Source organism: Phyllobates terribilis, unplaced genomic scaffold (assembly GCF_046119375.1).
Source record: "Phyllobates terribilis strain yellow unplaced genomic scaffold, ASM4611937v1 Scaffold_4__5_contigs__length_816908805, whole genome shotgun sequence".
In the NCBI taxonomy this organism is placed as follows: domain Eukaryota; kingdom Metazoa; phylum Chordata; class Amphibia; order Anura; family Dendrobatidae; genus Phyllobates; species Phyllobates terribilis.
Window position 1 is genome coordinate 25,802,199 of NW_027362764.1, and position 25,520 is coordinate 25,827,718.

Sequence of the window (25,520 nt, forward strand, 5' to 3'; positions counted from 1 at the left end):
CCTTACTGTGCTTCTTTTTGAGCCATTCCTTTGTTGCCTTGGCTGTATGTTTTCGGTCCTTGTCTTGCTGGAAGACCCAGCCATGACCCATCTTCAATGCTCTTACTGAGGGAAGGAGGTTGTTGGCCAAAATCTCGCAAAACATGACCCCATCCATCTTCCCTTCAGTATGGTGCAGTCATCTTGTCCCCTTTGCAGAAAAGCACCCCCAAAGTTTAATGTTTCCCCTACCATGCTTCACGGTTGGGACGATGTTCTTAGGGTTGTACTCATCCTTCTTCTTCTTCCAAACACGGCGAGTTGAGTTAAAGCCAGAGAGCTCAATTTTTGTCTCATCTGAGCACAGCACCTTCTCCCAATAACTCACAGAATCATCCAGGTGTTCATTGGCAAACTTCAGACGGGCCTGCACATGTGTCTTCTTGACAGGGGGACCTTGCGGGCACTGCAGGGTTTTAAACCTTTAAGGTGTAATGTGTTACCAATGGTTTTCTTGGTGTCTGTGGTCCCAGCTGCCTTGAGACCATTAACAGGTTCCCCCCGTGTAGTTTTACATAAAAGGTTGGGGGGTCTTTTATGCCTCTGGTGTGTATTTGCTCACGGTCACCTATGGCTTACCCTGTTATTTATATGGGGAAATGATTGCAATCATTAGTTTTCTGATGTCCTCCTCTGACGGACATTAGCACAGGTCATTTTCCAGTGGACGGAGCATAGATACTAATGGGATCAATGGTGAGTAGGATTCTGTCTTGCACTGTTACACTTTGACTTGGATAAAATGGACCATGTTCTATCTCTTTTAATGTTTAAGCCATTTTGCACTTTTCTTCTGGTGGTGACATTTTCGGAGGCTCGGCCAATACAAATCTATGTTGCGGCTGGTTATGTGGTTTCAGCATTCTGCTTTTTAAATGTTTTTAACTCTGTTTGTCGAGTTCAGTGTTTAATACAAATGTATTCTGAATTGATCTGGTTTGGTGATCCCCGTCTATGCATACTGCTTTTTATGTCTATATATGTGGATCATGGGTTTCGGTATGTGACGGGTCGAGCATCATAGTATATCGGTTTAGGTGGTGCCCTCCGCTTTCTTCTCAGCTTCTTGGTATCACTTACTAATTTCATATATTTATATACACTGCTCAAAAAATACAGGGAAGACTTAATCACCAGAATATAACTCCAAGTAAATGAAACTTCTGTGAAATCAAACACTGATTGACAATCAATGTCACCTGCTGCTGTGCAAATGGAATAGACAATAGATGGAAATTATTGGCAATTATCAAGACACCCTCAATAAAGGAGTGGTTCTGCAGGTGGGGACCACAGACCACATCTCAGTACCAATGCTTTCTGGCTGATGTTTTGGTCACTTTTGAATGTTGGTTGTGCTTTCACACTCGTGGTAGCATGAGACAGACTCTACAACCCACAGAAGTTGCTCAGGTAGTGCAGCTCATCCAGGATGGCATATCAATGCGAGCTGTGGCAAGAAGGTTTGTTGTGTCTGTCATAGTAGTGTCCGGAGGCTGGAGGCGCTACCAGGAGACAGGCCAGTACACCAGGAGACGTGAAGGGGACCGTAGGAGGGCAAAAACCCAGCAGCAGGACCGCTACCTCTGCCTTTGTGCAAGGAGGAACAGGAGGAGCACTGCCAGAGCCCTGCAAAATGACCTCCAGCAGGCCACAAATGTGCATGTGTCTGCACAAACTGTTAGGAACCGACTCCATGAGGGTGGTATGAGGGCCCGACGTCCACAGATGGGGGTTGTGCTCACAGCCCAACACTGTGCAGGACGCTTTGCATTTGCCACAGAACACCAGGATTGGCAAAGTGGCCGCTGGCGCCCTGTGCTCTTCACAGATGAAAGCAGGTTCACACTGAGCACATGTGACAGACGTGACAGAGTCTGGAGACGCCGTGGAGAGCGATCTGCTGCCTGCAACATCCATCAGCATGACCGGTTTGGCAGTGGGTCAGTAATGGTGTGGGGTGGCATTTCTTTGGAGGGCCGCACAGCCCTCCATGTGCTCGCCAGTGGTAGCCTGACTGCCATTAGGTACCGAGATGAGATCCTCAGACCCCTTGTGAGGCCATATGCTGGTGCGGTTGGCCCTGGGTTCCTCCTAATGCAGGACAATGCCAGACCTCATGTGGCTGGAGTGTGTCAGCAGTTCCTGCAAGATGAAGGCATTGAAGCTATGGACTGGCCCGCCCGTTCCCCAGACCTGAATCCGATTGAGCACATCTGGAACATCATGTCTCGCTCCATCCACCAATGTCACGTTGCACCACAGACTGTCCAGGAGTTGGCGGATGCTTTAGTCAGGGTCTGGGAGGAGATCCCACAGGAGACCATCCGCAACCTCATCAGGAGCATGCCCAGGCGTTGTAGGGAGGTCATACAGGCACGTGGAGGCCACACACAATACTGAGCCTCATCAGAAGCATGCCCAGGGGTTGTAGGGGGGTCATACAGGCACGTGGAGGCCACACACAATACTCAGCCTCATCAGGAGCATGCCCAGGCGTTGTAGGGAGGTCATACAGGCACATGGAGGCCACACACAATACTCAGCCTCATCAGGAGCATGCCCAGGCGTTGTAGGGAGGTTATACAGGCACGTGGAGGCCACACACAATACTCAGCCTCATCAGGAGCATGCCCAGGCGTTGTAGGGAGGTCATACAGGCACGTGGAGGCCACACACAATACTCAGCCTCATCAGGAGCATGCCCAGGCATTGTAGGGAGGTCATACAGGCACGTGGAGGCCACACACAATACTCAGCCTCATCAGGAGCATGCCCAGGCATTGTAGGGAGGTCATACAGGCACGTGGAGGCCACACACAATACTCAGCCTCATCAGGAGCATGCCCAGGCGTTGTAGGGAGGTCATACAGGCACGTGGAGGCCACACACAATACTCAGCTTCATCAGGAGCATGCCCAGGCGTTGTAGGGAGGTCATACAGGCACGTGGAGGCCACACACAATACTCAGCCTCATCAGGAGCATGCCCAGGCATTGTAGGGAGGTCATACAGGCACGTGGAGGCCACACACAATACTCAGCCTCATCAGGAGCATGCCCAGGCATTGTAGGGAGGTCATACAGACACGTGGAGGCCACACACAATACTCAGCCTCATCAGGAGCATGCCCAGGCGTTGTAGAGAGGTCATACAGGCACGTGGAGGCCACACACAATACTCAGCCTCATCAGGAGCATGTCCAGGTGTTGTAGGGAGGTCATACAGGCACGTGGAGGCCACACACAATACTCAGCCTCATCAGGAGCATGCCCAGGCGTTGTAGGGAGGTCATACAAGCACGTGGAGGCCACACACAATACTCAGCCTCATCAGGAGCATGCCCAGGCGTTGTAGGGAGGTCACACAGGCACGTGGAGGCCACACACAATACTCAGCTTCATCAGGAGCATGCCCAGGCTTTGTAGGGAGGTCATACAGGCACGTGGAGGCCACACACAATACTCAGCCTCATCAGGAGCATGCCCAGGCGTTGTAGGGAGGTCATACAGGCACGTGGAGGCCACACACAATACTCAGCCTCATCAGGAGCATGCCCAGGCGTTGTAGGGAGGTCATACAGGCACGTGGAGGCCACACACAATACTCAGCTTCATCAGGAGCATGCCCAGGCGTTGTAGGGAGGTCATACAGGCACGTGGAGGCCACACACAATACTCAGCTTCATCAGGAGCATGCCCAGGCGTTGTAGGGAGGTCATACAGGCACGTGGAGGCCACACACAATACTCAGCCTCATCAGGAGCATGCCCAGGCGTTGTAGGGAGGTCATACAGGCATGTGGAGGCCACACACAATACTCAGCCTCATCAGGAGCATGCCCAGGCGTTGTAGGGAGGTCATACAGGCACGTGGAGGCCACACACAATACTCAGCTTCATCAGGAGCATGCCCAGGCGTTGTAGGGAGGTCATACAGGCACGTGGAGGCCACACACAATACTCAGCCTCATCAGGAGCATGCCCAGGCGTTGTAGGGAGGTCATACAGGCACGTGGAGGCCACACACAATACTCAGCCTCATCAGGAGCATGCCCAGGCATTGTAGGGAGGCCATACAGGCACGTGGAGGCCACACACAATACTCAGCCTCATCAGGAGCATGCCCAGGCGTTGTAGGGAGGTCATACAGGCACGTGGAGGCCACACACAATACTGAGACTCATCAGGAGCATGCCCAGGCATTGTAGGGAGGTCATACAGGCACGTGGAGGCCACACACAATACTCAGCCTCATCAGGAGCATGCCCAGCCGTTGTAGGGAGGTCATACAGGCACGTGGAGGCCACACACAATACTCAGCCTCATCAGGAGCATGCCCAGGCGCTGTAGGGAGGTCATACAGGCACGTGGAGGCCACACACAATACTCAGCCTCATCAGGAGCATGCCCAGGCGCTGTAGGGAGGTCATACAGGCACGTGGAGGCCACACACAATACTGAGCCTCATCAGGAGCATGCCCAGGCGTTGTAGGGAGGTCATACAGGCACGTGGAGGCCACACACAATACTCAGCCTCATCAGGAGCATGCCCAGGCGTTGTAGGGAGGTCATACAGGCACGTGGAGGCCACACACAATACTCAGCCTCATCAGGAGCATGCCCAGGCGTTGTAGGGAGGTCATACAGACACGTGGAGGCCACACACAATACTCAGCCTAATCAGGAGCGTGCCCAGGCATTGTAGGGAGGTCATACAGGCACGTGGAGGCCACACACAATGCTCAGCCTCATCAGGAGCATGCCCAGGCGTTGTAGGGAGGTCATACAGGCACGTGGAGGCCACACACAATACTCAGCCTCATCAGGAGCATGCCCAGGCGTTGTAGGGAGGTCATACAGACACGTGGAGGCCACACACAATACTCAGCCTCATCAGGAGCATGCCCAGGCGTTGTAGGGGGGTCGCACAGGCACGTGGAGGCCACACACAATACTCAGCCTCATCAGGAGCATACCCAGGCATTGTAGGGAGGTCATACAGGCACGTGGAGGCCACACACAATACTCAGCCTCATCAGGAGCATGCCCAGGCATTGTAGGGAGGTCATACAGACACGTGGAGGCCACACACAATACTCAGCCTCATCAGGAGCATGCCCAGGCGTTGTAGAGAGGTCATACAGGCACGTGGAGGCCACACACAATACTCAGCCTCATCAGGAGCATGTCCAGGTGTTGTAGGGAGGTCATACAGGCACGTGGAGGCCACACACAATACTCAGCCTCATCAGGAGCATGCCCAGGCGTTGTAGGGAGGTCATACAAGCACGTGGAGGCCACACACAATACTCAGCCTCATCAGGAGCATGCCCAGGCGTTGTAGGGAGGTCACACAGGCACGTGGAGGCCACACACAATACTCAGCTTCATCAGGAGCATGCCCAGGCTTTGTAGGGAGGTCATACAGGCACGTGGAGGCCACACACAATACTCAGCCTCATCAGGAGCATGCCCAGGCGTTGTAGGGAGGTCATACAGGCACGTGGAGGCCACACACAATACTCAGCCTCATCAGGAGCATGCCCAGGCGTTGTAGGGAGGTCATACAGGCACGTGGAGGCCACACACAATACTCAGCTTCATCAGGAGCATGCCCAGGCGTTGTAGGGAGGTCATACAGGCACGTGGAGGCCACACACAATACTCAGCTTCATCAGGAGCATGCCCAGGCGTTGTAGGGAGGTCATACAGGCACGTGGAGGCCACACACAATACTCAGCCTCATCAGGAGCATGCCCAGGCGTTGTAGGGAGGTCATACAGGCATGTGGAGGCCACACACAATACTCAGCCTCATCAGGAGCATGCCCAGGCGTTGTAGGGAGGTCATACAGGCACGTGGAGGCCACACACAATACTCAGCTTCATCAGGAGCATGCCCAGGCGTTGTAGGGAGGTCATACAGGCACGTGGAGGCCACACACAATACTCAGCCTCATCAGGAGCATGCCCAGGCGTTGTAGGGAGGTCATACAGGCACGTGGAGGCCACACACAATACTCAGCCTCATCAGGAGCATGCCCAGGCATTGTAGGGAGGCCATACAGGCACGTGGAGGCCACACACAATACTCAGCCTCATCAGGAGCATGCCCAGGCGTTGTAGGGAGGTCATACAGGCACGTGGAGGCCACACACAATACTGAGACTCATCAGGAGCATGCCCAGGCATTGTAGGGAGGTCATACAGGCACGTGGAGGCCACACACAATACTCAGCCTCATCAGGAGCATGCCCAGCCGTTGTAGGGAGGTCATACAGGCACGTGGAGGCCACACACAATACTCAGCCTCATCAGGAGCATGCCCAGGCGCTGTAGGGAGGTCATACAGGCACGTGGAGGCCACACACAATACTCAGCCTCATCAGGAGCATGCCCAGGCGCTGTAGGGAGGTCATACAGGCACGTGGAGGCCACACACAATACTGAGCCTCATCAGGAGCATGCCCAGGCGTTGTAGGGAGGTCATACAGGCACGTGGAGGCCACACACAATACTCAGCCTCATCAGGAGCATGCCCAGGCGTTGTAGGGAGGTCATACAGGCACGTGGAGGCCACACACAATACTCAGCCTCATCAGGAGCATGCCCAGGCGTTGTAGGGAGGTCATACAGACACGTGGAGGCCAAACACAATACTCAGCCTAATCAGGAGCGTGCCCAGGCGTTGTAGGGAGGTCATACAGGCACGTGGAGGCCACACACAATGCTCAGCCTCATCAGGAGCATGCCCAGGCATTGTAGGGAGGTCATACAGGCACGTGGAGGCCACACACAATGCTCAGCCTCATCAGGAGCATGCCCAGGCGTTGTAGGGAGGTCATACAGACACGTGGAGGCCACACACAATACTCAGCCTCATCAGGAGCATGCCCAGGCGTTGTAGGGGGGTCGCACAGGCACGTGGAGGCCACACACAATACTGAGCCTCATCAGGAGCATGCCCAGGCATTGTAGGGAGGTCATACAGGCACGTTTTGGCCACACACAATACTCAGCCTCATCAGGAGCATGCCCAGGCGTTGTAGGGAGGTCATACAGGCACGTGGAGGCCACACACAATACTCAGCCTCATTGTGACTTGTTTTAAGGACATTACATCACAGTTGGATCAGCCTGTAGTGAGTTTTTCCACTGTAATTTTGGGGGTGACTCCACATCCAGGCCTCCATTGGTTAATAAATGTGATTTCCATTGATGATTTTTGGGTGATTTTGTTGTCAGCACATTTAGCTTCTACAGAACAAAGTATTCAATGAGAAGATTTCATTCATTCACATCTAGGAGGGGGGATTTCAGGGGTCCCTTTATGTTTTTGAGCAGTGTGTATATATATATAGGACTGTTTACCAGATACGATTGTTCCAAGAATACAGTGGGTACGGAAAGTATTCAGATCCCTTTACATTTTTCACTCTTTGTTTCATTGCAGCCATTTGGTAAATTCTATAAAGTTCCTTGTTTTTCTCAGTAAAGTCCACTCTGTCCCCATCTGGACTGAAAAAAAACAGAAATGTAGAAATTTTTGCAAATTTATTAAAAAAGAAAAACTGAAATATCACATGGTCATAAGTCTTCAGCCCCTTTGCTCAGTATTGAGTAGAAGCCCCCTTTTGAGCTAGTACAGCCATGAGTCTTCTTGGGAATGATGCAACAAGTTTTTCACCCCTGGATTTGGGGATCCCCGGCCATTCTTCCTTGCAGATCCTCTCCAGTTCCGGCAGATTGGATGGTGAACGTTGGTGGACGGCCATTTTCAGGTCTCTCCAGAGATGCTCATTTGGGTTTCGGTCAGGGCTCTGGCTGGGCCAGTCAAGAATGGTCACAGAGTTGTTCTGAAGCCTCTCCTTTGTTATTTTAGCTGTGTGCTTAGGGCCATTGTCTTGTTGGAAGGTGAACCTTCGGCCAAGTCTGAGGTCCAGAGCACTCTGGAAGAGGTTTTCATCCAGGATATCTCTGTACTTGGCCACATTCATGTTTCCTTCAATTGCAACCAGTCGTCCTGTCCCTGCAGCTGAAAAACACCCCCATAGCATGATGCTGCCACCACCATGTTTCACTGTTGGGATTGTATTGGGCAGGTGATGAGTAGTGCCTGGTTTTCTCCACACATACCGCTTAGAATTACCACTAAAAAGTTCTCTCTTCGTCTCATCAGACCAGAGAATCTTATTTCTCATAGTCTGGGAGTCCTTCATGTGTTTTTGAGCAAACTCTATGCGGGCTTTCATATGTCTTGCACTGAGGAGAGGCTTCCGTCGGGCCACTCTGCCATAAAGGCCTGACTGGTGGAGGGCTGCAGTGATAGTTGGTGGAAGTTTGTCCCATCTCCCTACTGCATCTCTGGAGCTCAGCCGCAGTGATCTTGGGGTTCTTCTTTACCTCTCTCACCAAGGCTCCTCTCCCACGATTGCTCAGTTTAGCAGGACAGCAAGGTCTAGGAAGACTTCTGGTGGTCCCAGACTTCTTCCATTTAAGGATTATGGAGGCCACTGTGCTTTAGGAACCTTGAGTGATGCAGAAATTCTTTGGTAACCTTGGCCAGATCTGTGCCTTGCCACAATTCTGTCTCTGAGCTCCTTGGGCAGTTCCTTTGAGCTCATGATTCTCATTTGGTCTGACATGCACTGTGAGCTGTGAGGTCTTATATAGACAGGTGTGCGCCTTTCCAAATCAAGTCCTATCACTTTCATTAAACACAGCTGGACTCCAATGAAGGAGTAGAACCATCTCAAGGAGGATCACAAGGAAATGGACAGCATGAGACTTAAATATGAGTGTCTGAGCAAAGGGTCTGAATACTTATGACCATGTGATATTTCAGTTTTTCTAAATTGGCAAGAATTTCTACATTTCTGTATTTTTCAGTGAAGACGGGGTGCAGAGTGGACTTTAATGAGAAAAAAATGAACATTTTAGAATTTACCAAATGGCTGCAATGAAACCAAGAGTGAAAAATTAAAAGGGGTCTGAATACTTTTCGTACCCACTGTCATGATATTCTTATAAAAAAATGTAGAGGTTTATTCTCGGATTGTCCAATAAAAAGAATAATTTCAGCAGTTACATAAAATAGGTGAAATAGTTACATAGAGATTCATTCATGAGTGTCCATCTTTCCCTGGCTATAGTATGAAGGAGAGCCCACCCTTCACACCATCAGGGCCACCAACTAAGGGGGGATTTCTCTGGTTTTGTGGTAATAGTTCCACCTTCGAATCCTTCAGAATAAAGGCTTCAGAGTTCATGTATGAGATATTGGAAAGTAACTAGTAAGGAAGTATGATGAAGAACACCTACATTATCGGTAAGAATAATGGAGGAGCGGAGCAATGTAGAGATATAAGGAGCGACGCTCCAGAATAATATTATGGGAAATGTAGGAAAGCCGTCGTGTCAGAAGAGCTGATGGCTCCTCTTTACTGATCTTCTCTGCTCATCTAGAACTTTCCATCTGACTTTTCCTTCATTCTGTGACTTTTCCTTTTGTGACTTTTCTTCCTTTCTCTGATGTTTTCTTCCAGCTGTAAGTTTTCCATTATTTCTTTTACAGCTCTGAAATCCGGGTAAAGATCTGAAGAATCTTAATGCTGAAAGCCATAATGAAGAATGAAGAAAGTGATGTGCGATGCAGAGAGGACGATCCTACAGGTAACCGCCCCGGTGAGGAGTCACCACGAAATAAAGCCGAGCCACATTCTCATTCACCGGACCGGACACGTCTGAATTTACCAAACTCCACAGATTTCCTGGGAAATTCCATTCACTGAGAAGTTATTGTCTGCAAACTGAAAGTCCCTTATTATGTTCTGGGGTCTCTCCGGACCCTACAGCTTAATAAACTTATATTTACCCCACTGCTCAGCTCTCCGGCCCCTCCGCTCCTCACCGTAACCGTCCGGTTCTCTGCGCATCTTCTTATCGCCGGTGAGCTCTGGATCCTTGGGCCGGGACTTCTGGTCCTGATGAGGCCGGGTATGTTTCTGGTCAAGTGTGAATACGGTCACAATGTCATGCCTGGAAACTGCTTTCACCAAAGCCTAATTTCTGACTTAGCGTGAAGAAGCCGAGGTTCCAGTCCTCAACGGCGATAAGAAGACGCGCAGAGGACCAGACGGTGACGGTGAGGAGCGGAGGGGCCGGAAAGGTGAAAAGGGATTATACATAGTGATCTTATTTTTAACCTTTTGATGGACGGTTACAGAGCAGCAAAATAACGACCAAATGCTGATTTTTGTAATATTTGATTAGAATTCAGGTCGGCTAGAATCTATCGGCTCATCTGCAGCAGTGATGGTAGTAAGGACACAATTATACACCAGTCTGTGGAACGCTGTCTCTCCCAACTTCCCTATAGACAAGCGGTCACCTGTTCTCTGTGGGGAGAGAGGAGAAATGTGTTGGAAAGGGGCTCAATAGATGCGGTGGATCCAGGTGGGCACACGGGCCACAGGCGTCGGTGCAGCTAACGGGGGAGGTGCACAGGACATGGATAGCAGACAGGAGACTGTTAGCAGAGGTACTAAAAGCCGCACACCTGCAAATCAGGGACTGGAAGCCTCAGACACCCATGAGATGTCCAGAAGACTGTAGACAGTTAACAGTGGTACTGAAAGCTGCAGACAGACAGGTAGCAGAGTTTCTAGAAGCCGCAAGCAGACAGTAGGTATCAAGGAGACCGCAGACATGTAGCAGAGTTACTGAAAACCGCAGGCTGACTGGTGACTTAAAGACTGGAAGCCGCAGGCAGACATGAGGCGTCATGGAGACCTCAGACATGTAGCAGAATTACTGAAGACTGCAGGCTGACTGGTGACTTAAAGACTGGAAGCCGCAGGCAGACATGAGGCATCATGGAGACCTCAGACAGGTAACAGAATTACTGAAGACCGCAGGCTGACTGGTGACTTAAAGACTGGAAGCCGCAGACAGACATGAGGCGTCATGGAGACCTCAGACAGGTAACAGAATTACTGAAGACCGCAGGCTGACTTGTGACTCAAGAACTGGAAGCCGCAGACAGAAGGTGTCATGGAGTCTACAGACCCCTGTTAACATTCCAAGTTTTTGTCATGTAGAAACATTTCACTATAACTTCAGAACTTTTTCCACCTTTCAACAAATCTGTCACCAGAAAAAAGGCCTGGGGTTAATCAGCTGGTTAATAGTGTCATTATGCTGCCCGGCGCCTGCACGTAACCGAAAACTGCCGGGAGAAAATGAACTTTATTCTCCCCACCAGTATTCGGTTTCAGTCATGGGGGCGGCACTGGCACCGGGTCAGTCATTGCTTGGAGAATACAGGGAAGCAACTATAACTGCGCCCCTGACCCTGACTGACAGCCGGCCCCACTGCAGAGGGAGTGTCAGTCAGTCATTGCTTGGAGAATACAGGGAAGCAGCTATAACTGCGCCCCTGACCCTGACTGACAGCCGGCCCCACTGCAGAGGGAGTGTCAGTCAGTCATTGCTTGGAGAATACAGGGAAGCAGCTATAACTGCACCCCTGACCCTGACTGACAGCCGGCCCCACTGCAGAGGGAGAGTCAGTCAGTCATTGCTTGGAGAATACAGGGAAGCAGCTATAACTGCGCCCCTGACCCTGACTGACTGCCGGCCCCACTGCAGAGGGAGTGTCAGTCATTGCTTGGAGAATACAGGGAAGCAGCTATAACTGCGCCCCTGACCCTGACTGACAGCCGGCCCCACTGCAGAGGGAGTGTCAGTCTGTCATTGCTTGGAGAATACAGAGAAGCAGCTATAACTGCGCCCCTGACCCTGACTGACAGCCGGCCCCACTGCAGAGGGAGTGTCAGTCAGTCATTGCTTGGAGAATACAGGGAAGCAGCTATAACCGCACCCCTGACCCTGACTGACAGCCGGCCCAACTGCAAAGGAAGTGTCAGTCAGTCATTGCTTGGAGAATACAGGGAAGCAGCTATAAGTGCACCCCTGACCCTGACTGACAGCCGGCCCCACTGCAGAGGGAGTGTCAGTCAGTCATTGCTTGGAGAATACAGAGAAGCAGCTATAACTGCGCCCCTGACCCTGACTGACAGCCGGCCCCACTGCAGAGGGAGTGTCAGTCAGTCATTGCTTGGAGAATACAGGGAAGCTGCTATAACCGCACCCCTGACCCTGACTGACAGCCGGCCCCACTGCAGAGGGAGTGTCAGTCAGTCATTGCTTGGAGAATACAGGGAAGCAGCTATAACTGCGCCCCTGACCCTGACTGACAGCCGACCCCACTGCAGAGGGAGTGTCAGTCAGTCATTGCTTGGAGAATACAGGGAAGCAGCTATAACTGCACCCCTGACCCTGACTGACAGCCAGCCCCACTGCAGAGGGACTGTCAGTCAGTCATTGCTTGGAGAATACAGGGAAACAGCTACAACTGCGCCCCTGACCCTGACTGACAGCCGGCCCAACTGCAAAGGAAGTGTCAGTCAGTCATTGCTTGGAGAATACAGGGAAGTAGCTATAACTGCGCCCCTGACCCTGACTGACAGCCGGCTCCACTGCAGAGGGAGTGTCAGTCAGTCATTGCTTGGAGAATACAGGGAAACAGCTACAACTGCGCCCCTGACCCTGACTGACAGCCGGCCCCACTGCAGAGGGAGTGTCAGTCAGTCATTGCTTGGAGAATACAGGGAAGTAGCTATAACTGCGCCCCTGACCCTGACTGACAGCCGACCCCACTGCAGAGGGAGTGTCAGTCAGTCATTGCTTGGAGAATACAGGGAAGCAGCTATAACTGCTCCCCTGACCCTGACTGACAGCCGGCCCCACTGCAGAGGGAGTGTCAGTCAGTCATTGCTTGGAGAATACAGGGAAACAGCTATAACTGCACCCCTGACCCTGACTGACAGCCGGCCCCACTGCAGAGGGAGTGTCAGTCAGTCATTGCTTGGAGAATACAGGGAAACAGCTATAACTGCTCCCCTGACCCTGACTGACAGCCGGCCCCACTGCAGAGGGAATGTCAGTCAGTCATTGCTTGGAGAATACAGGGAAGCAACTATAACTGCGCCCCTGACCCTGACTGAAAGCCGGCCCCACTGCAGAGGGAGTGTCAGTCAGTCATTGCTTGGAGAATACAGGGAAGCAGCTATAACTGCGCCTCTGACCCTGACTGACAGCCGACCCCACTGCAGAGGGAGTGTCAGTCAGTCATTGCTTGAAGAATACAGGGAAGCAGCTATAACTGCGCCCCTGACCCTGACTGACAGCCGGCCCCACTGCAGAGGGAGTGTCAGTCAGTCATTGCTTGGAGAATACAGGGAAGCAGCTATAACTGCGCCCCTGACCCTGACTGACAGCCGGCCCCACTGCAGAGGGAATGTCAGTCAGTCATTGCTTGGAGAATACAGGGAAGCAGCTATAACTGCGCCCCTGACCCTGACTGACAGCCGGCCCCACTGCAGATGGAGTGTCAGTCAGTCATTGCTTGGAGAATACAGAGAAGCAGCTATAACTGCGCCCCTGACCCTGACTGACAGCCGGCCCCACTGCAGAGGGAGTGTCAGTCAGTCATTGCTTGGAGAATACAGAGAAGCAGCTATAACTGCGCCCCTGACCCTGACTGACAGCCGACCCCACTGCAGAGGGAGTGTCAGTCAGTCATTGCTTGGAGAATACAGGGAAGCAGCTATAACTGCGCCCCTGACCCTGACTGACAGCCGGCCCCACTGCAGAGGGAATGTCAGTCAGTCATTGCTTGGAGAATACAGGGAAGCAGCTATAACTGCGCCTCTGACCCTGACTGACAGCCGGTCCCACTGCAGAGGGAGTGTCAGTCAGTCATTGCTTGGAGAATACAGGGAAGCAGCTATAACTGCGCCCCTGACCCTGACTGACAGCCGGCCCCACTGCAGAGGGAGTGTCAGTCAGTCATTGCTTGGAGAATACAGAGAAGCAGCTATAACTGCGCCCCTGACCCTGACTGACAGCCGGCCCCACTGCAGAGGGAATGTCAGTCAGTCATTGCTTGGAGAATACAGGGAAGCAGCTATAACTGCGCCCCTGACCCTGACTGACAGCCGGCCCCACTGCAGAGGGAGTGTCAGTCAGTCATTGCTTGGAGAATACAGAGAAGCAGCTATAACTGCGCCCCTGACCCTGACTGACAGCCGGCCCCACTGCAGAGGGAGTGTCAGTCAGTCATTGCTTGGAGAATACAGAGAAGCAGCTATAACTGCGCCTCTGACCCTGACTGACAGCCGACCCCACTGCAGAGGGAGTGTCAGTCAGTCATTGCTTGGAGAATACAGGGAAGCAGCTATAACTGCGCCTCTGACCCTGACTGACAGCCGACCCCACTGCAGAGGGAGTGTCAGTCAGTCATTGCTTGGAGAATACTGGGAAGCAGCTATAACTGCACCCCTGACCCTGACTGACAGCCGGCCCCACTGCAGAGGGAGTGTCAGTCAGTCATTGCTTGGAGAGTACAGGGAAGCAGCTATAACTGCGCCCCTGACCCTGACTGACAGCCGGCCCCACTGCAGAGGGAGTGTCAGTCAGTCATTGCTTGGAGAATACAGGGAAGCAGCTATAACTGCGCCCCTGACCCTGACTGACAGCCGGCCCCACTGCAGAGGGAATGTCAGTCAGTCATTGCTTGGAGAATACAGGGAAGCAGCTATAACTGCGCCCCTGACCCTGACTGACAGCCGGCCCCACTGCAGAGGGAGTGTCAGTCAGTCATTGCTTGGAGAATACAGGGAAGCAGCTATAACTGCGCCCCTGACCCTGACTGACAGCCGGCCCCACTGCAGAGGGAGTGTCAGTCAGTCATTGCTTGGAGAATACAGGGAAGCAGCTATAACTGCGCCCCTGACCCTGACTGACAGCCGGCCCCACTGCAGAGGGAGTGTCAGTCAGTCATTGCTTGGAGAATACAGGGAAGCAGCTATAACTGCGCCCCTGACCCTGACTGACAGCCGGCCCCACTGCAGAGGGAGAGTCAGTCAGTCATTGCTTGGAGAATACAGGGAAGCAGCTATAACCGCACCCCTGACCCTGACTGACAGCCGGCCCCACTGCAGAGGGAGTGTCAGTCAGTCATTGCTTGGAGAATACAGGGAAGCAGCTATAACTGCGCCCCTGACCCTGACTGACAGCCGGCCCCACTGCAGAGGGAGTGTCAGTCAGTCATTGCTTGGAGAATACAGGGAAGCAGCTATAACTGCGCCTCTGACCCTGACTGACAGCCGGCCCCACTGCAGAGGGAGTGTCAGTCAGTCATTGCTTGGAGAATACAGGGAAGCAGCTATAACTGCGCCCCTGACCCTGACTGACAGCCGGCCCCACTGCAGAGGGAGTGTCAGTCAGTCATTGCTTGGAGAATACAGGGAAGCAGCTATAACCGCCCCCCTGACCCTGACTGACAGCCGGCCCCACTGCAGAGGGAGTGTCAGTCAGTCATTGCTTGGAGAATACAGGGAAGCAGCTATAACTGCGCCTCTGACCCTGACTGACAGCCGGCCCCACTGCAGAGGGAGTGTCAGTCAGTCATTGCTTGGAGAATACAGGGAAGCAGCTATAACTGCGCCCCTGACCCTGACTGACAGCCGGCCCCACTGCAGAGGGAGTGTCAGTCAGTCATTGCTTGGAGAATACAGGGAAGCAGCTATAACTGCGCCCCTGACCCTGACTGACAGCCGGCCCCACTGCAGAGGGAGTGTCAGTCAGTCATTGCTTGCAGAATACAGGGAAGCAGCTATAACTGCGCCCCTGACCCTGACTGACAGCCGGCCCCACTGCAGAGGGAGTGTCAGTCAGTCATTGCTTGGAGAATACAGGGAAGCAGCTATAACTGTGCCCCTGACCCTGACTGACAGCCGGCGCCACTGCAGAGGGAGTGTCAGTCAGTCATTGCTTGGAGAATACAGGGAAGCAGCTATAACTGCGCCCCTGACCCTGACTGACAGCCGGCGCCACTGCAGAGGGAGTGTCAGTCAGTCATTGCTTGGAGAATACAGGGAAGCAGCTATAACTGCGCCCCTGACCCTGACTGACAGCTGGCCCCACTGCAGAGGGAGTGTCAGTCAGTCATTGCTTGGAGAATACAGGGAAGCAGCTATAACTGCGCCCCTGACCCTGACTGACAGCCGGCCCCACTGCAGAGGGAGTGTCAGTCAGTCATTGCTTGGAGAATACAGGGAAGCAGCTATAACTGCTCCCCTGACCCTGACTGACAGCTGGCCCCACTGCAGAGGGAGTGTCAGTCAGTCATTGCTTGGAGAATACAGGGAAGCAGCTATAACTGCGCCCCTGACCCTGACTGACAGCCGGCCCCACTGCAGAGGGAGTGTCAGTCAGTCATTGCTTGGAGAATACAGGGAAGCAGCTATAACTGCACCCCTGACCCTGACTGACAGCCGGCCCCACTGCAGAGGGAGTGTCAGTCAGTCATTGCTTGGAGAATACAGGGAAGCAGCTATAACTGCGCCCCTGACCCTGACTGACAGCCGGCCCCACTGCAGATGGAGTGTCAGTCAGTCATTGCTTGGAGAATACAGGGAAGCAGCTATAACTGCACCCCTGACCCTGACTGACAGCCGGCCCCACTGCAGAGGGAGTGTCAGTCAGTCATTGCTTGGAGAATACAGGGAAGCAGCTATAACTGCGCCCCTGACCCTGACTGACAGCCGGCCCCACTGCAGAGGGAGTGTCAGTCAGTCATTGCTTGGAGAATACAGGGAAGCAGCTATAACTGCGCCCCTGACCCTGACTGACAGCTGGCCCCACTGCAGAGGGAGTGTCAGTCAGTCATTGCTTGGAGAATACAGGGAAGCAGCTATAACTGCGCCCCTGACCCTGACTGACAGCCGGCCCCACTGCAGAGGGAGTGTCAGTCAGTCATTGCTTGGAGAATACAGGGAAGCAGCTATAACTGCTCCCCTGACCCTGACTGACAGCTGGCCCCACTGCAGAGGGAGTGTCAGTCAGTCATTGCTTGGAGAATACAGGGAAGCAGCTATAACTGCGCCCCTGACCCTGACTGACAGCCGGCCCCACTGCAGAGGGAGTGTCAGTCAGTCATTGCTTGGAGAATACAGGGAAGCAGCTATAACTGCACCCCTGACCCTGACTGACAGCCGGCCCCACTGCAGAGGGAGTGTCAGTCAGTCATTGCTTGGAGAATACAGGGAAGCAGCTATAACTGCGCCCCTGACCCTGACTGACAGCCGGCCCCACTGCAGATGGAGTGTCAGTCAGTCATTGCTTGGAGAATACAGGGAAGCAGCTATAACTGCGGCCCTGAGCCTGACTGACAGCCGGCCCCACTGCAGAGGGAGTGTCAGTCAGTCATTGCTTGGAGAATACAGGGAAGCAGCTATAACTGCGCCCCTGACCCTGACTGACAGCCGGCCCCACTGCAGAGGGAGTGTCAGTCAGTCATTGCTTGGAGAATACAGGGAAGCAGCTATATCTGCGCCTCTGACCCTGACTGACAGCCGGCCCCACTGTAGAGGGAGTGTCAGTCAGTCATTGCTTGGAGAATACAGGGAAGCAGCTATAACTGCGCCCCTGACCCTGACTGACAGCCGGCCCCACTGCAGAGGGAGTGTCAGTCAGTCATTGCTTGGAGAATACAGGGAAGCCGATATAACTGCGCCCCTCACCCTGACTGACAGCCGACCCCACTGCAGAGGGAGTGTCAGTCAGTCATTGCTTGGAGAATACAGGGAAGCAGCTATAACTGCGCCCCTGACCCTGACTGACAGCCGGCACCACTGCAGAGGGAGTGTCAGTCAGTCATTGCTTGGAGAATACAGGGAAGCAGCTATAACTGCGCCCCTCACCCTGACTGACAGCCGACCCCACTGCAGAGGGAGAGTCAGTCAGTCATTGCTTGGAGAATACAGGGAAGCAGCTATAACTGCGCCCCTGACCCTGACTGACAGCCGGCCCCACAGCAGAGGGAGTGTCAGTCAGTCATTGCTTGGAGAATACAGGCAAGCAGCTATAACTGCGCCCCTGACCCTGACTGACAGCCGGCCCCACTGCAGAGGGAGTGTCAGTCAGTCATTGCTTGGAGAATACAGGGAAGCAGCTATAACTGCGCCCCTGACCCTGACTGACAGCCGGCCCCAGTGCAGAGGGAGTGTCAGTCTGTCATTGCTTGGAGAATACAGGGAAGCAGCTATAACTGGGCCCCTGACCCTGACTGACAGCCGGCCCCACTGCAGAGGGAGTGTCAGTCAGTCATTGCTTGGAGAATACAGGGAAGCAGCTATAACTGCACCCCTGACCCTGACTGACAGCCGGCCCCACTGCAGAGGGTGTGTCAGTCAGTCATTGCTTGGAGAATACAGGGAAGCAGCTATAATCGCGTCCCTGACCCTGACTGACAGCCGGCCCCACTGCAGAGGGAGTGTCAGTCAGTCATTGCTTGGAGAATACAGGGAAGCAGCTATAACTGCGCCTCTGAACCTGACTGACAGCCGGCCCCACTGCAGAGGGAGTGTCAGTCAGTCATTGCTTGGAGAATACAGGGAAGCAGCTATAACTGCGCCCCTGACCCTGACTGACAGCCGGTCCCACTGCAGAGGGTGTGTCAGTCAGTCATTGCTTGGAGAATACAGGGAAGCAGCTATAACTGCGCCCCTGACCCTGACTGACAGCCGGCCCCACTGCAGAGGGAGTGTCAGCCAGTCATTGCTTGGAGAATACATGGAAGCAGCTATAACTACACCCCTGACCCTGACTGACAGCCGGCCTCACTGCAGAGGGAGTGTCAGTCAGTCATTGCTTGGAGAATACAGGGAAGCAGCTATAACTGCACCCCTGACCCTGACTGACAGCCGGCCCCACTGCAGAGGGAGTGTCAGTCAGTCATTGCTTGGAGAATACAGGGAAGCAGCTATAACTGCACCCCTGACCCTGACTGACAGCCGGCCCCACTGCAGAGGGAGTGTCAGTCAGTCATTGCTTGGAGAATACAGGGAAGCAGCTATAACTGCGCCCATGACCCTGAATGACAGCCAGCCCCACTGCAGAGGGTGTGTCAGTCAGTCATTGCTTGGAGAATACAGGGAAGCAGCTATAACTGCACCCCTGACCCTGACTGACAGCCGGCCCCACTGCAGAGGGAGTGTCAGTCAGTCATTGCTTGGAGAATACAGAGAAGCAGCTATAACTGCGCCCCTGACCCTGACTGACAGCCGACCCCACTTCAGAGGGAGTGTCAGTCAGTCATTGCTTGGAGAATACAGGGAAGCAGCTATAACTGCACCCCTGACCCTGACTGACAGCCGGCCCCACTGCAGAGGGAGTGTCAGTCACTCATTGCTTGGAGAATACAGGGAAGCAGCTATAACTGCGCCCCTGACCCTGACTGACAGCCGGCCCCACTGCAGAGGGAGTGTCAGTCAGTCATTGCTTGAAGAATACAGGGAAGCAACTATATCTGCGCCCCTGACCCTGACTGACAGCCGGCCCCACTGCAGAGGGAGTGTCAGTCAGTCATTGCTTGGAGAATACAGGGAAGCAACTATAACTGCACCCCTGACCCTGACTGATAGCCGGCCCCACTGCAGAGGGAGAGTCAGTCAGTCATTGCTTGGAGAATACAGGGAAGCAACTATAACTGCACCCCTGACCCTGACTGACAGCCGGCCCCACTGCAGAGGGAGTGTCAGTCAGTCGTTGCTTGGAGAATAAAGGGAAGCAGCTATAACCGCGCCCCTGACCCTGACTGACAGCCGGACCCACTGCAGAGGGAGTGTCAGTCAGTCATTGCTTGGAGAATACAGGGAAGCAGCTATAACTGCGCCCCTGACCCTGACTGACAGCCGGCCCCACTGCAGAGGGAGTGTCAGTCAGTCATTGCTTGGAGAACACAGGGAAGCAGCTATAACTGCGCTCCTGACCCGGACTGACAGCCGGCCCCACTGCAGAGGGAGTGTCAGTCAGTCATTGCTTGGAGAATACAGGGAAGCAACTATAACTGCGCCCCTGATCCTGACTGACAGCCGGCCCCACTGCAGAGGGAGTGTCAGTCAGTCATTGCTTGGAGAATACAGGGAAGCCGCTATAACTGCGCCCCTGACCCTGACTGACAGCCGGCCCCACTGCAGAGGGAGTGTCAGTCAGTCATTGCTTGGAGAATACAGGGAAGCAGCTATAACTGCACCCCTGACCCTGACTGACAGCCGGCCCCACTGCAGAGGGAATGTCAGTCAGTCATTGCTTGGAGAATACAGGGAAGCAGCTATAACTGCACCCCTGACCCTGACTGACAGCCGGCCCCACTGCAGAGGGAGTGTCAGTCAGTCATTGCTTGGAGAATACAGGGAAGCAGCTATAACTGCGCCCCTGACCCTGACTGACAGCCGGCCCCACTGCAGAGGGAGTGTCAGTCAGTCATTGCTTGGAGAATACAGGGAAGCAGCTATAACTGCACCCCTGACCCTGACTGACAGCCGGCCCCACTGCAGAGGGAGTGTCAGTCAGTCATTGCTTGGAGAATACAGGGAAGCAGCTATAACTGCACCCCTGACCCTGACTGACAACCGGCCCCACTGCAGAGGGAGTGTCAGTCAGTCATTGCTTGGAGAATACAGGGAAGCAGCTATAACTGCACCCCTGACCCTGACTGACAGCCGGCCCCACTGCAGAGAGAGTGTCAGTCAGTCATTGCTTGGAGAATACAGGGAAGCAGCTATAACTGCACCCCTGACCCTGACTGACAGCCGGCCCCACTGCAGAGGGAGTGTCAGTCAGTCATTGCTTGGAGAATGCAGGGAAGCAGCTATAACTACGCCCCTGACCCTGACTGACAGCCGACCCCACTGCAGAGGGAGTGTCATTCAGTCATTGCTTGGAGAATACAGGGAAGCAGCTATAACTGCGCCCCTGACCCTGACTGACAGCCGGCCCCACTGCAGAGGGAGTGTCAGTCAGTCATTGCTTGGAGAATACAGGGAAGCAGCAATAACCGCGCCCCTGACCCTGACTGACAGCCGACCCCACTGCAGAGGGAGTGTCAGTCAGTCATTGCTTGGAGAATACAGGGAAGCAGCAATAACCGCGCCCCTGACCCTGACTGACAGCCGACCCCACTGCAGAGGGAGTGTCAGTCAGTCATTGCTTGGAGAATACAGGGAAGCAGTTATAATTGCGCCCCTGACCCTGACTGACAGCCGGCCCCACTGCAGAGGGAGTGTCAGTCAGTCATTGCTTGGAGAATACAGGGAAGCAGCTATAACTGCGCCCCTGACCCTGACTGACAGCCGGCCCCACTGCAGAGGGAGTGTCAGTCAGTCATTGCTTGGAGAATACAGGGAAGCAGCTATAACTGCGCCCCTGACCCTGACTGACAGCCGGCCCCACTGCAGAGGGAGTGTCAGTCAGTCATTGCTTGGAGAATACAGGGAAGCAGCTATAACTGCGCCCCTGACCCTGACTGACAGCCGGCCCCACTGCAGAGGGAGTGTCAGTCAGTCATTGCTTGGAGAATACAGGGAAGCAGCTATAATTGCGCCCCTGACCCTGACTGACAGCCGGCCCCACAGCAGAGGGAGTGTCAGTCAGTCATTGCTTGGAGAATACAGGGAAGCAGCTATAACTGCGCCCCTGACCCTGACTGACAGCCGGCCCCACTGCAGAGGGAGTGTCAGTCAGTCATTGCTTGGAGAATACAGGGAAGCAGCTATAACTGCGCCCCTGACCCTGACTGACAGCCGGCCCCACTGCAGAGGGAGTGTCAGTCAGTCATTGCTTGGAGAATACAGGGAAGCAGCTATAACTGCGCCCCTGACCCTGACTGACAGCCGGCCAGACTGCAGAGGGAGTGTCAGTCAGTCATTGTTTGGAGAATACAGGGAAGCAGCTATAACTGTACCCCTGACCCTGACTGACAGCCGGCCCCACTGCAGAGGGAGTGTCAGTCAGTCAGTCATTGCTTGGAGAATACAGGGAAGCAGCTATAACTGCACCCCTGACCCTGACTGACAGCCGGCCCCACTGCAGAGGGAGTGTCAGTCAGTCATTGCTTGGAGAATACAGGGAAGCAGTTATAATTGCGCCCCTGACCCTGACTGACAGCCGGCCCCACTGCAGAGGGAGTGTCAGTCAGTAATTGCTTGGAGAATACAGGGAAGCAACTATAACTGCGCCCCTGACCCTGACTGACAGCCGGCCCCACTGCAGAGGGAGTGTCAGTCAGTCATTGCTTGGAGAATACAGGGAAGCAGCTATAACTGTACCCCTGACCCTGACTGACAGCCGGCCCCACTGCAGAGGGAGTGTCAGTCAGTCATTGCTTGGAGAATACAGGGAAGCAGCTATAACTGCTCCCCTGACCCTGACTGACAGCCGGCCCCACTGCAGAGGGAGTGTCAGTCAGTCATTGCTTGGAGAATACAGGGAAGCAGCTATAATTGCGCCCCTGACCCTGACTGACAGCCGGCCCCACTGCAGAGGGAGTGTCAGTCAGTCATTGCTTGGAGAATACAGGGAAGCAGCTATAACTGTACCCCTGACCCTGACTGATAGCCGGCCACACTGCAGAGGGAGTGTCAGTCAGTCATTGCTTGGAGAATACAGGGAAGCAGCTATAACTGCGCCCCTGACCCTGACTGACAGCTGGCCCCACTGCAGAGGGAGTGTCAGTCAGTCATTGCTTGGAGAATACAGGGAAGCAGCTATAACTGCACCCCTGACCCTGACTGACAGCCGGCCCCACTGCAGAGGGAGTGTCAGTCAGTCATTGCTTGGAGAATACAGGGAAGCAGCTATAACTGCGCCCCTGACCCTGACTGACAGCCGGCCCCACTGCAGAGGGAGAGTCAGTCAGTCATTGCTTGGAGAATACAGGGAAGCAGCTATAACTGCGCCCCTGACCCTGACTGACAGCCGGCCCCACTGCAGAGGGAGTGTCAGTCAGTCATTGCTTGGAGAATACAGGGAAGCAGCTATAACTGCGCTCCTGACCCTGACTGACAGCCGGCCCCACTGCAGAGGGAGTGTCAGTCAGTCATTGCTTGGAGAATACAGGGAAGCAGCTATAACTGCCCCCCTGACCCTGACTGACAGCCGGCCCCACTGCAGAGGGACTGTCAGTCAGTCATTGCTTGGAGAATACAGGGAAGCAGCTATAACTGCGCCCCTGACCCTGACTGACAGCCGGCCCCACTGCAGAGGGAGTGTCAGTCAGTCATTGCTTGGAGAATACAGGGAAGCAGCTATAACTGCCCCCCTGACCCTGACTGACAGCCGGCCCCACTGCAGAGGGAGTGTCAGTCAGTCATTGCTTGGAGAATACAGGGAAGCAGCTATAACTGTACCCCTGACCCTGACTGACAGCCGGCCACACTGCAGAGGGAGTGTCAGTCAGTCATTGCATGGAGAATACAGGGAAGCAGCTATAACTGCGCCCCTGACCCTGACTGACAGCCGGCCCCACTGCAGAGGGAGTGTCAGTCAGTCATTGCTTGGAGAATACAGGGAAGCAGCTATAACTGCGCTCCTGACCCTGACTGACAGCCGGCCCCACTGCAGAGGGAGTGTCAGTCAGTCATTGCTTGGAGAATACAGGGAAGCAGCTATAACTGCCCCCCTGACCCTGACTGACAGCCGGCCCCACTGCAGAGGGACTGTCAGTCAGTCATTGCTTGGAGAATACAGGGAAGCAGCTATAACTGCGCCCCTGACCCTGACTGACAGCTGGCCCCACTGCAGAGGGAATGTCAGTCAGTCATTGCTTGGAGAATACAGGGAAGCAGCTATAACTGCCCCCCTGACCCTGACTGACAGCCGGCCCCACTGCAGAGGGAGTGTCAGTCAGTCATTGCTTGGAGAATACAGGGAAGCAGCTATAACTGTACCCCTGACCCTGACTGACAGCCGGCCCCACTGCAGAGGGAGTGTCAGTCAGTCATTGCTTGGAGAATACAGGGAAGCAGCTATAACTGTACCCCTGACCCTGACTGACAGCCGGCCACACTGCAGAGGGAGTGTCAGTCAGTCAGTCATTGCTTGGAGAATACAGGGAAGCAGCTATAACTGCACCCCTGACCCTGACTGACAGCCGGCCCAACTGCAGAGGAAGTGTCAGTCAGTCATTGCTTGGAGAATACAGGGAAGCAGCTTTAACCGCACCCCTGACCCTGACTGACAGCCGGCCCAACTGCAGAGGAAGTGTCAGTCAGTCATTGCTTGGAGAATACAGGGAAGCAGCTATAACTGCGCCACTGACCCTGACTGACAGCCGGCCCCACTGCAGAGGGAGTGTCAGTCATTCATTGCTTGGAGAATACAGGGAAGCAGCTATAACTGCGCCCCTGAACCTGACTGACAGCCGGCCCCACTGCAGAGGGAGTGTCAGTCAGTCATTGCTTGGAGAATACAGGGAAGCAGCTATAACTGTGCCCCTGACCCTGACTGACAGCCGGCCCCACTGCAGAGGGAGTGTCAGTCATTCATTGCTTGGAGAATACAGGGAAGCAGCTATAACTGCACCCTTGACCCTGACTGACAGCCGGCCCCAATGCAGAGGGAGTGTCAGTCAGTCATTGCTTGGAGAATACAGGGAAGCAGCTATAACTGTGCCCCTGACCCTGACTGACAGCCGGCCCCACTGCAGAGGGAGTGTCAGTCATTCATTGCTTGGAGAATACAGGGAAGCAGCTATAACTGCGCCCCTGACCCTGACTGACAGCCGTCCCCACTGCAGAGGGAGTGTCAGTCAGTCATTGCTTGGAGAATACAGGGAAGCAGCTATAACTGCGCCACTGACCCTCACTGACAGCCGGCCCCACTGCAGAGGGAGTGTCAGTCAGTCATTGCTTGGAGAATACAGGGAAGCAACTATAACTGCACCCCTGACCCTGACTGACAGCCAACCCCACTGCAGAGGGAGTGTCAGTCAGTCATTGCTTGGAGAATACAGGGAAGCAGCTATAACTGCGCCACTGACCCTCACTGACAGCCGGCCCCACTGCAGAGGGAGTGTCAGTCAGTCATTGCTTGGAGAATACAGGGAAGCAGCTATAACTGCGCCCCTGACCCTGACTGACAGCCGGCCCCACTGCAGAAGGAGTGTCAGTCAGTCATTGCTTGGAGAATACAGGGAAGCAGCTATAACTGCGCCACTGACGCTGACTGACAGCCGACCCCACTGCAGAGGGAGTGTTAGTCAGTCATTGCTTGGAGAATACAGGGAAGCAGCTATAACTGCGCCACTGACCCTGACTGACAGCCGGCCCCACTGCAGAAGGAGTGTCAGTCAGTCATTGCTTGGAGAATACAGGGAAGCAGCTATAACTGCGCCCCTGACCCTGACTGACAGCCGGCCCCACTGCAGAGGGAGTGTCAGTCAGTCATTGCTTGGAGAATACAGGGAAGCCGCTATAACTGCGCCACTGACCCTGACTGACAGCCGACCCACTGCAGAGAGAGTGTCAGTCAGTCATTGCTTGGAGAATACAGGGAAGCAGCTATAACTGCGCCCC

General features: G+C 54.1%; 1 protein-coding gene across 1 annotated transcript in view; it reads left to right on the top strand.

Annotated features, from left to right (window-relative positions):
* The first annotated feature begins 9,610 nt into the window (after nt 1–9,610).
* Nucleotides 9,611–25,520, top strand: part of LOC141264830 (uncharacterized) — a 97,988-nt gene continuing 82,078 nt past the window's right edge. Inside the window, exon 1 of the mRNA XM_073677184.1 lies at nt 9,611–9,711. Coding sequence (XP_073533285.1) covers nt 9,648–9,711 — 64 coding nt within the window. The 5' untranslated portion in view covers nt 9,611–9,647. The remainder of the gene's footprint in view (nt 9,712–25,520) is intronic.